General features: G+C 36.6%; 1 protein-coding gene across 1 annotated transcript in view; it reads left to right on the plus strand.

The window, feature by feature from the left end:
- The window catches only part of Kdm4c (lysine demethylase 4C), a 236043-nt gene that overhangs the window by 98167 nt on the left and 124920 nt on the right, over positions 1 to 12956 (plus strand). Inside the window, exon 9 of the mRNA XM_036178197.1 lies at positions 6523 to 6716. Coding sequence (XP_036034090.1) covers positions 6523 to 6716 — 194 coding nt within the window. The remainder of the gene's footprint in view (positions 1 to 6522; positions 6717 to 12956) is intronic.

The raw sequence follows: 12956 nt of genomic DNA on the forward strand, positions 1-12956 counted from the left end.
TTTATCCTTCTGGACTTCATTTCCAGACTCATCAAACAAGAACCAGACACACTAAGTGATATGGTTATATTATGATATTCTAAATGCACTAAAGTTGACAATTACTATTAACCATCAAAACTCCATTCTTTGTTAGCTTGATCCCCCCAACAAGTGACTTTCCAGCTTAACCTTCTACCCCTTACCCCTCAAGTCTCATAATTCATAATACAAAATGTGTTTAATCCATTTTTAAAAATCTGCATAGTCTTGATGCTGTGAAAAAAAATCCACAGTCCTAAATCTCTTCTGATATGCAAAGCAGTCTCTTAATATCCCCATATATGATCAAAAACTCTATTAGATATTTCCATTATATAATGGCATAGAATAAACATTCTCATTCCAAAAGAGGGGGATGAGTAGAAAACAAGGAAAGATCAGACCAAAACAAGATAGGAATTTGGCAGAACAAACAGTAACACCTTTAGCTCCATGTCTACCACACCAGGCATGTGATGAAATCATCTGGCCTGTATTAGTCTTGAGCAGCCCTTCCTCATAGGTTTGGCCATCAGCACACATATCCTCTAGGCTGGGCTCTGCTTTGTGACTGTAGATTTCCAATTTCTCATCATCTTAGCATTGATAATATCTTAGAGACACTATTGCAACATAGGCTCCCCCCCTCTCCCTCCCTACCCAATGCTCAGGCAGTCCCTCCTTGTTGGGAGGAAATCTGACCCAGCTATGTATTGCTATGCCTCAGTGGCTTTTTGTGACCTTTTCACAAACCTTCCTCATCCCCTCACACCTGGTGTTTTGCAGGTTTATAAGAATGATGCCAGGTTCTTCTGACATTTTGTACTATAGTCTTCTTTGGTACATAGTTGCAACAGGCCTTTGGGTAATGTTGCAAAGCAGTGTTCAAGGAGATTATTTTGACTGGAACTCCTTCCCTCTCATTTTCAGTTTAGGCGCTCTCTTTTCAAGTGAACTTGTAATTTCACAAGATGGAAGCATAGCTGAGTGAGGGCTTATTCTCAGGAAACCTTTCCCATTATTCCCTTGCATGGTACACAGTTTCTCATTGATAGTTCTGATCACTTTTTAACAATTTTTCATGTAGATGCAAAGTGTGATGTCTGTATTATAGTATTTGACTGACTATTTGTTGGACAAAGACAGTTCTTCATTGTTTGTAATATGCTTCCTGTTATGGCAGAATCTCCATATTTACTAGTAAAGCACCTTAGGGTCTTCTTATGTATATATAATATATGTCCTACCACTGTTGTTACACTGCCTCATCCCCTCCCACTCTTGCTGAACTTCTCCTTCCCAAGAAGCCCACCATTCTTGTTTGTGTGTGTGTGTTTGTTTAGTGTGTCCTGCTGATTTAGTTTGACTGCATGTACTTGGGTGAAGGATTACTTACTAGAGCTTGATGAATTACTAGTGCAGAAACCACTCCAGAAAAACGACTCCATTTCCCTAGAAGCCATTAACTGTGAATAGCTTGTCAGCTTGGGGTAGAGACTTTTGAATCCCTACCCCATCAATGATGGAATGTTGATGGGTCCTATCTTGTGCAGGTAACCACAGCTGCAGTGTGCTCATGATTGCAGTTGCCATCTAGAAGACAGTTTCTCACAGCACTTGTCGCCATCCTCTGACTTTTATGCCCCCCCTCCTCTTTTGCAATGTTTGCTGAGTTTTGGAGTTAGCAGGTGCTTCCACTTAGGACTAAGTACTCACAGTTGCTTACTCTCAGCACCTTGACCAATTATGAGTCTTTGTATTAAACTCTTCTCATTGCAAGTAAAAGCTTTCCTGTCTAAAGCTTAGAGCAGCACTCATCTTATTTCATCCTAAAGTCATTAATTCGATTGGTCTACATTTCCTAAGTGAATTCCTGTTTTAGAGGAATTGAAAATTTTCTGTGTCAACTAATATGTAATGTGAGCAGTAGACGTGCACTAAAATGTGAATAAGAAGATTTTTTTCCTTTAGACCCTTGTTAAAAAATTCAGTGTGATGTGAAGAATTAAAAGTGCTAACTTAGAATTTACTCAAAATAATTTTTGTTTCTCTCAAGCAAGAACATCTTTAATTTATGTTGGAGCTTTTATTCTTATATTATGTACACAGAGATCTTTTATTAATTTATTCTTCATTTATGAATATTCTTTCTCCCTTTAATTTTTTAAACTAATGTTTTTCAACGTTCACACTAACATTTAATCCATGCAGAAAAAATTTGGAGATGTAGGGGATGATACCAGCATCCCAATTTTAGCTGAAGGGTTGCCATATCAATAATTAATGCACCATTCCTGGTAGTGGGGGTTTTATTTGATAACACATGATGTCTTTTTGGGACACTCTTTTCCCATTATATTGTAACTCCGTTTGTATATGTATATATTTTAGGAAGCTAATCATCCTGAATTTCAAAACCCAGACTCAGAAAGACAAATATTACTTATTTACCCTCATATGTGGATTTTAGCATATAAGCTTCAGATATGTGTGTTTCATTTAGAATATACACAGAGGTTAGGTAATTAATAGGGTACCCTGGAGGAGGAAGGGGATCTATTAAGGAAGTGGAACCAGAATATAATGCTATAAAGGTAATAAATGCTATAATAGGTAATGGAGGGAGATGAAACAGGAACGGTTGAATGGGGTCAGAAGTGGTAGCAAAAAGGTAAAGGAGGGAATTGGAGAGGGATAACTAATACTAAAGACCTTTTGAAAAAGCATGTAGAGACACATGTGTCCGTTTTGTTTTATTTTTTTGCTTTTTTTCCTTTTTTTTTTTTTTTGTTTTTGTTTTTTTTGTTTTTAAAAATCTCAACTCTATAACACTATCCTCTAAGTGTTAGTGATCTTTCTGCCTCTGCCACCGAAATAGTGGGATCCCAGGTGTGTAACTCTATGCCTAGATCTGTATTTCTGTTTTTGCATGTACACAATACTGCTTTTTTTTTTTTTTTTTAAACTATGGGTCTGTGGTTTGATCAGACATCAGGTATTGTACTAACTTTAGCATTTTATTTTCTGCTCAGGATTGCTTTGATGATTTAGTCTTTTGTACTGATGTAGCTATTTTAGGATTGTTTTTCTGTTGCTGAGTATAATTGAATATGTAGATCATTTTGGTAATGTCATTCAATTTTGCTTTGTTTTTCTGGTGACAGCTTGTTTTAAAGAGTTTTTAGAAGACTGAAATACAGAACATTTTCCCTAGGTTACTGTGATTAGTATATGAATAGTCTTCAAATGACAACTTGCGTAAAGTTGTGTACTCTTAGGTGCAATTAATAACAGCTTTATTGAACACTTGGCATTTTAAAATTAATACACATTTCTGTCCTTCTATAGCTTATATATTGTAGTCTAAAAGCCCCATTTTTGCTTTTCGTATTGATCTAATTTAACTAATAGATGAATAGCTAATAACTTCTAAGAACAGTGTTATTGGTGTGAGGGGCCAGGCAGGATTGCATTATAAAGTGTAGACTTTAGAGATAAATAGATATGGGTGAAGTTATAAGAGCAAGCTAGCAAGAATTTCTTAGCCATAGGCCATACTATTTGTAAATAACATTAAGCCTCCGTGTGATTGTTTTGTAAGTAGCTGCGGGACCTCAGAGCCGGGCAAGATTTGAGAAACCTTCCGACTATATTAACTAACTGGATGCATGAAATAGTTCTCGTGGTATTTCTTTGGTAGTTAGTTACATGTGAACCTTTGAGACTTCTCTTATGTGTTCTTATGAAATGCCTAGTATGAAAGGAGCAAGCCAGGTCCCAATCATCTCCCTTGGGAGATGTGACTGTTTGCATTCACTCCTAAGATGATCTACCATTGTTTAGTGTTCCTACCAGAGACTCAAACAAACAGGGATGTCCCATTTTTGTCTTTAAACATCTAAAGCAGTGAGATCTTTGTTGCCACGTGGCCATGGCTTACCAGTACTTTCACATCTTGCTTCTCCTGGTGGTGCTGGTGTCTTTTTCCAGACTCCATCTTTCTCTTTCCTGTCTCTCTCCTTGGATTTCATGCCTTCCTCTAAGCTGCCTTGCCATAGGCCAAAGCAGATTATTTATTAACCAATGGGAACAACATATATTCACAGAATACAGAAAGACACTCCCCAGCACTTCCCCTTTTCTATCTAATAAAAAGAGGAAGGTTTTAGCTTTAATATAGTAAAGTTATATATAACAAACAGTTACAATATCTAGTCTATTTGTATTTGGCAAAATTAAAGAAAATATTTTATAGTTTATCCTATATTTGTAAGTCTAAAGTTTCATATCTAATTTATATTTTATCATAACCAAGGAAAATTATAACTATGTAGTCTTCAATACCCCAGAAGGATGTAATATTCCCTAAGTAAATAGGAAGTACATTGTAAGCAGCTTCCAAAAATCTAGAATGACAAAGACAACTGGCTGCCTAGACAGTTACCCAAAGTTCCTCTGTGATGTTGGGGCAACCATCTTCAGCCTGTAAGTCCAGAATTTCTCATTTGCTTTTCCATGTGTTGTACAGAATGTCTGGCAGAAGCAGGAACCTGAAGAACCATCTTGCCTTGTTTTGACAAAATTTAATGGTCATTTTTCATGGGTCCTACATGTCCAGTTTATACAACATTTTGTCTGGCAGTCCAGGCAAGAACAGTTTCTTGCCCAAATGGCTAACTTTTGTCATCAGGAAGGCAAACTCCATAATGAGTTTCTTCAATGCCCATCATCCTCTTTGAAGTAATTGATGATGTCAGGAGCAGACATGCTTCATTGTCCAGAAAAATCTAAGTTCTTAAAACATTTTAAATGCCATATTCTCTAGGTCTTTGAAGTATTTGAAGATTACCTACTTAATTCTAATTGAAATATATTTTAGTTATATACCTAAAATACTTAACTAACATGACTGTAAGTTTGATTATCATAGATGGTTCTTCAGGTTCCTGCTTTACAGAGGAGACTGCCAGAAATTCTGCACAACACAGGGAAAAGTAAATGGGCCCATAGTCTGAAGATGGATGCCCCAATGTTATAGAGGAACACTGGGTAACTGTCCAGGCAGTCAGCTGTCTCTGTCATTCTAGATTTTTGGAAGTTGCTTACAATGTACTTCCTATTTTCTTAGGTAATATTATTTCCTTCTTGGGTCTGTAAGGGAGTTGAAGATTAGATAGTTATAGTTTTCCTTGTTAACAATTTCAGAAAGGAAACTCACTAAAGAGGTATACACTGTATAAGTTTGAAAGACATCAAAAGATGCAAATTAGGATAGAAGGTAAATAAGATACAATCCTTTGGATTCATGAAAATAAGATAGATCATGGAATATATTCTCTGAATTTGTCAAATGCAAATGGAGTAGACATTGTCGATGTATTTATTGCCTGTATATATTGTGCATAGTTATTATACTTAATATATATAGTTGTCTTATGAGTTATCATTTTAGACAAAAATAAAGGGGAAAATGTGATATTTGTACACTCCAATTAAGCTTATCAGAGGATCAGAGGAAAAAGCCAGTCACTATATTAAACATAAAAGTAAGGCAATGGTAGCACACGCCTTTAATCCTAGCATTCCGGAGGCTGAGATTCATTTGGATCTCTGTGAGTTCAAGGTCACACTGGGAATAGAGCCAGGCATGGTGGTACATGCCTGTATTTCCCAGCACTAGTTAACCATAGAGGTCTAGAGGTCTGTACAAACAGAAAGGAAGTGACAGAGCTGGGCAGAAAGAGGAAATGATGTAGCTGGGTGGAGACAAGAAGTGAGATGGCAAGCATAGAAAGCATATAGGTGTGGATATACAGGAAGTAGGATTTCTAGTAGTAAGAATATGGCTGGCTTCTTTCTGCTTCTCTGATCTCTCTGTTTCTCCGCAATATCTGGCTCCATGATTTTATTAATAAGACCCTTTAGCAATTCGTCTTACACATTCATTAGACCTTACCTTCCAATATCCTTTCCCTGTGTACCAAGCTTTGGATTAAAGTAAACCTTTTGGCATTGTTCAAAACATGCCTAAATTGGCACTAACATTCCATATAGTATTATTACTACTTTAGAATTTTGATGCATATCAGTGATAATAATCCTTTCATACAACCACTGCATGTTATACTACAGATTTTTGATGAGTATCTGTGATAGTAGGATAACTGTTCCTTTGCTGGACAAACTTCAGACAAACACTCATACTTCTCTATAACTTATTCTTGGTACACATTTTATATAAATGTACAAATATTTATTTTCTCATTTTTAATTCATATAAATATACAGTATTTTTAAAATATTTTATTTGCTCATTTCTAAATGTGTATCTTTACATTCTCACCTGTTCTGAGATTTTTTTCTCTCTTTTAGATGTAAAACATTTTCTTATTTATATTTTAATTAAGCATTCATGTTCTACCAAAGAGCATGGTATGTTATATATATACTTAGCAAAATCTTTTATTGTTGATTTTATTCCAACTGTTCCTTGTGTTGCAGTGCACTTGCCGGAATGACATGGTGAAGATATCAATGGATATATTTGTGAAGAAGTTTCAGCCAGACAGATACCAAATTTGGAAACAAGGAAAAGATATATATACTATTGATCATACAAAGCCCACTCCAGAGTCTACCCCTGAAGTAAAAATATGGCTACAGAGGAGGAGAAAATTAAGAAAAGCCCCCAGGAGGTAAGGACCACACAACATCTTGCTTGGAGTATGGACTTTGTTGAAATGGATCATGTAACCAAACGTTCTCAAGGATTGTTTATTTTTATTTATATTATTCATATATTTATTTAGTATATACTGAAAATTTGAGGTAATGTATGTTTAACTTTGAATTTAGGAACAGGTAGTCACATATGCAGAATACTCCTGAAATCAATGTGCATAGTGAGTAGAACAACATAGAACTTTTTGGAATTCTTCCATTAATTTATTTTAAACATGTATTTGTTCTTTACATTATTCATCATATTTTAAACTGATTTCAAACTCTTACATGCTACCATCTTTCAAAATTTTATTTATGAGTTCTTTCATTTTTTAAGAAGCCCAGATACTTTTCTCATCTTGATGCTTATGCTATAGTTTTTTCTTTTCAAGACTCAAAGGAGAAAGTATTATTTCTGCTCCTTGGTAGTCTTTTTGAACCTTACCTCTGATCCACTTTTGTGACTAGGACCATCTCACAATTCCTTTGAATATGCTGTATGCCTTATGGCTGATTGGCTGCATATTAGCTCTTAAAGTGTTAAATTTTTTGTTGAGGTTTTCTTTTTACTGTTACTTATTGTTATTTTGAAATTCTTATTCTCTTAATTTATAAAAATAGTATTTAAGAGCTGTAGAAATTTTCTAAATCCAGTAAAAAAAAATGTAGTTAGAGTTTTCCTGCCTGGCCCACAGTCAGGACAAATCTCTCTTACCCGCCAGTCCCACAGTCGCTTAGACCCAACCAAGAAAGCACACAGAAACTTATATTGTTTACAAACTGTATGGCCGTGGCAGGCTGCTTGTTATCTACTTCTATCTTAAATTAACCCATTTCTGTTAGTCTATACTTTGCCACATGGCTTGTGGCTTACCAGTGTCTTTACATGTTGCTTCTCCTGGCGGCGGCTGGCGGTGTCTCTCTCCAGCCTTCTACTTCCCAGAATTCTCTTCTCTCTTGTCCCGCCTATACTTCCTGCCTGGCCACTGGCCAATCAGAACTTTATTTACACAGAGCGATATCCACAGCACTTCCCCTTTTCTTTTTTTTTAAAGGAAGGTTTTAACTTTTACATAGTACAATTACATATAACAATTATCAAGCAAGAATTACAGTTATAATATTAAAGAAGATATCCTATCTATCTTATATTTGTGAGTCTAAGGTTTTATATCTAACTTATCTTGTATCATAACTGAGGAAATTATAACTATCTAGTCTTCAACCACATCAAAGACCTCAGAAGGATATAATATTACCTGAAAACCAGGAGAAGGATGCAAGCAACTTTCGGGAGTCTTGCAGGGCAGACAGAGACAGCTGGCAGCCTGAACAGTCACCTAATGTTCCTTTGTAAAGTTGGGGCTTTTGTCTTCAGCCCACAGGGCTAGAGTCTCTTGGTCACTTCTCTCAGTGTCCTGTAGAATGTCTGGCAGTTTCCTCTGCGAAGCAGGAACCTGAAGGACCATTTTGTCAAGCAAAGTTTAGTGGTCACCTTTCTATGGGTCCTGCATGTCCAGTCGATCAAGCAGTCCAGGCAAGAACAGTTTCTAGCCCAAATGGCTAGTTTTGTCAAGGTGAAGATAAGATATGAAGTGTTTTCAATGCCCATCTTTTTCTCTGAAGCAAATCGGTGCTGCCAGGAGCAGACATGTCTCACTGTCCAGAAAGTCTAAATTTTAAAAATATTTTAAATGCCATATTTTGTAGGTCTTTGAAGTATTTGAAGATTACGTATCTATCTGAAATATCTCTGTGTATATCTAGAAGACTTAACTAACATGGCTACAAGTATGATTATCATAGATGACTAATTATCAATCTATTTTTAATTATCCATTATAATTTTAAATGAGCTATATAAACATAATATCTTAAACACGATTAGAAATATACACACAGTATAACAAAATTAACTTTAAGTTTGTATCAATAGACTAAAATCTAAACCAATGTAAAACATTTTAAACAAGTTGTTGCTCTTTAGAAGTAAGTTCTCTAATCTACCCTTTCATCCTATTATATCTGTATCATATCCCCTTTTCTTCTTTAGAAAGAGATCTCATTTATAATCAAACTGCTTTAAAGAAAAATACTGGTTTTTTTCTGTCCCACACCAGAGGGCTCTTCTGATTTGGGACACAAGAATCTCTTAACCTTTTCTTTTAGCAATATGTCTGGGTTTAGAGAAGGAGTGAGCCAATTCCATCTCCAAAGCCAGCTTGATAATTTTGGGAATGTGGGCGTAGTTTCTCTTACTACTTCCTGCTGGAGGGGGGCGCTGTATCTTATGGGGACACAAAGAAAATTTTAGGATTATGGAGTAGTCCATGAGGGTGAACCTCTGAGCCAGTTGCCTTGAAACCATTCTGGATTTTGGATCATCTGGGCCATTGTGTCATCGGAGACCTTTCAGGTGGTCTTGGCTGATCAAACCTGATGTATCTTAATCTGGAACAAATCCATAGCCTCTGGCTTTCTGTGGAAACAAAAGCAGAGACTCTTTTCCAAAGCAACATATCCTTATATCCAAATTTTGAAGTCAAGGTACCTTTAAATTTTACATATTTGTTTAACTCAACAGCTTTTACAATCAAATCTTTTTCTGTAGTTAAAAATTCCAAAGACAACATAAACCAGATTCTCTGTGTAATATCCATCTTTGTAAGACTGAAACGCTGCTGTGGCTGCTGGCTCCGCCCATCTCAGCTTCCCAGCATGGTGGTGGTACAGTTTACCACCAGCTCTGGGTTTTGAGCCATGTGTACCATCAATTATCAGAAGCAGTTCCATCAAAGCAGCGCATAGCCCAGAAACCTTTTTTTTTTCCCTTTCTTTAACTAGCAAAGACTAAATCCACCATGCAGCAGAGTAAAGTGCTGCTTGTAGATTCCTCATTCCAACCACAGTGCAGGTCAGACGCACATGCCAGAAACCCGCCATAGCAGCTCAAACTGGCAGGCTGCCGCTAACTTGAGAGAGACAACTAGGAAGCTGTTTTTAGCTCTGTTTTAGAATCTTTTTTCTCAGGTTTTAGGTGGAAACTCTTGCCAACATGTTGGGCACCATTTGTAGTTAGAATTTTCCTGCCTGGCCCAGTCAGGACAAATCTCTCTTACCCGCCAGTCCCACAGTTGCTCAGACCCAACCAAGAAAGCACACAGAAACTGTTTACAAACTGTATGGCTGTGGCAGGCTTCTTGTTATCTACTTCTATCTTAAATTAACCCATTTCTGCTTATCTAAACTTTGCCACATGGCTTGTGGCTTACCAGTGTCTTTACATGTTTCTTCTCATGGCGGCGGCTGGCGGTGTCTCTCTCCAGCCTTCTACTTCCCAGAATTCTCTTCTCTCTTGTCCCGCCTATACTTCCTGCCTGGCCACTGGCCAATCAGAACTTTATTTACACAGAGCGATATCCACAGCACTTCCCCTTTTCTTTTTTTTTAAAGGAAGGTTTTAACTTTTACATAGTACAATTACATATAACAATTATCAAGCAAGAATTACAGTTATAATATTAAAGAAGATATCCTATCTATCTTATATTTGTGAGTCTAAGGTTTTATATCTAACTTATCTTGTATCATAACTGAGGAAATTATAACTATCTAGTCTTCAACCACATCAAAGACCTCAGAAGGATATAATATTACCTGAAAACCAGGAGAAGGATGCAAGCAACTTTCGGGAGTCTTGCAGGGCAGACAGAGACAGCTGGCAGCCTGAACAGTCACCTAATGTTCCTTTGTAAAGTTGGGGCTTTTGTCTTCAGCCCACAGGGCTAGAGTCTCTTGGTCACTTCTCTCAGTGTCCTGTAGAATGTCTGGCAGTTTCCTCTGCGAAGCAGGAACCTGAAGGACCATTTTGTCAAGCAAAGTTTAGTGGTCACCTTTCTATGGGTCCTGCATGTCCAGTCGATCAAGCAGTCCAGGCAAGAACAGTTTCTAGCCCAAATGGCTAGTTTTGTCAAGGTGAAGATAAGATATGAAGTGTTTTCAATGCCCATCTTTTTCTCTGAAGCAAATCGGTGCTGCCAGGAGCAGACATGTCTCACTGTCCAGAAAGTCTAAATTTTAAAAATATTTTAAATGCCATATTTTGTAGGTCTTTGAAGTATTTGAAGATTACGTATCTATCTGAAATATCTCTGTGTATACCTAGAAGACTTAACTAACATGGCTACAAGTATGATTATCATAGATGACTAATTATCAATCTATTTTTAATTATCCATTACAATTTAAATGAGCTATATAAACATAATACCTTAAACACGATTAGAAATATACACACAGTATAACAAAATTAACTTTAAGTTTGTATCAATAGACTAAAATCTAAACCAATGTAAAACATTTTAAACAAGTTGTTGCTCTTTAGAAGTAAGTTCTCTAATCTACCCTTTCATCCTATTATATCTGTATCATATCCCCTTTTCTTCTTTAGAAAGAGATCTCATTTATAATCAAACTGCTTTAAAGAAAAATACTGGTTTTTTTCTGTCCCACACCAGAGGGCTCTTCTGATTTGGGACACAAGAATCTCTTAACCTTTTCTTTTAGCAATATGTCTGGGTTTAGAGAAGGAGTGAGCCAATTCCATCTCCAAAGCCAGCTTGATAATTTTGGGAATGTGGGCGTAGTTTCTCTTACTACTTCCTGCTGGAGGGGGGCGCTGTATCTTATGGGGACACAAAGAAAATTTTAGGATTATGGAGTAGTCCATGAGGGTGAACCTCTGAGCCAGTTGCCTTGAAACCATTCTGGATTTTGGATCATCTGGGCCATTGTGTCATCGGAGACCTTTCAGGTGGTCTTGGCTGATCAAACCTGATGTATCTTAATCTGGAACAAATCCATAGCCTCTGGCTTTCTGTGGAAACAAAAGCAGAGACTCTTTTCCAAGCAACATATCCTTATATCCAAATTTTGAAGTCAAGGTACCTTTAAATTTTACATATTTGTTTAACTCAACAGCTTTTACAATCAAATCTTTTTCTGTAGTTAAAAATTCCAAAGACAACATAAACCAGATTCTCTGTGTAATATCCATCTTTGTAAGACTGAAACGCTGCTGTGGCTGCTGGCTCCGCCCATCTCAGCTTCCCAGCATGGTGGTGGTACAGTTTACCACCAGCTCTGGGTTTTGAGCCATGTGTACCATCAATTATCAGAAGCAGTTCCATCAAAGCAGCGCATAGCCCAGAAACCTTTTTTTTTTCCCTTTCTTTAACTAGCAAAGACTAAATCCACCATGCAGCAGAGTAAAGTGCTGCTTGTAGATTCCTCATTCCAACCACAGTGCAGGTCAGACGCACATGCCAGAAACCCGCCATAGCAGCTCTAACCTCACTATCTAGAGACTATCCATCTTAACATTTTGTATATATTTTACATATGTATTTATTATATATAATATAAAAACATTATACACTTCTTTCAAAATGTTATATTAATAATTGAATGACCATGCATGTGAATGCTTTTCATATAATTAAATTATTTCCTGTAGCATAGTTTTTTAATACCTACATGTATTTAATCTCCTACATCTAGACCTGTGGCAGCTCTGTTTTTCTGTATTAATGCTATAATTTAAGTTTTTTGCTCAAAGTTTAGTACTTATTTTGTGCTTCGCTTCCCACCACTTGCAATTACTTTTGTTATTTAGAATGGTTGTGAGCAGGAGAAACCTGAGAACATAAATTGTGCATATTTTCTTTTTTAATGCCTGTTTATTATTATTTTTTTTAATTCAACTATGATGTCTTGGCTAGCCTATGACTATATATATATATATATAGTCATGTTAACCTGTAACTCAGAGAAATCTACTTGCTTCTGCTTTCTCAATGCTAGGATTATACCTGGAAGACATCTGCATTTTTAAAGATATGTACATACATACATGCATACCTATATACATGACAGGACTAGTTAGCTAATCTAAAACTTGGATGATAATATTTCAGCTGTAGTTTGCAGGAAGGGTTTTTACAATATTGTTTGAAAATGAATTCACTATGTCATGGGCAGTGTTTTAATGTTGAAAGTAAGATGAATTTCAAGATATCAGTGGGGCGGGAGAAACATCTTAAGAGCACTGACTATTCTTGCAGATGATTCACATTCCCTGCACTCATGAGGCAGCTAATATCCACTTGTATCACCCACTCCACAGATCTGACATCCTCTTCTGGCTTCTATGG

The sequence above is a fragment of the Onychomys torridus genome, chromosome 2 (assembly GCF_903995425.1).
Source record: "Onychomys torridus chromosome 2, mOncTor1.1, whole genome shotgun sequence".
NCBI classification, from domain to species: domain Eukaryota; kingdom Metazoa; phylum Chordata; class Mammalia; order Rodentia; family Cricetidae; genus Onychomys; species Onychomys torridus.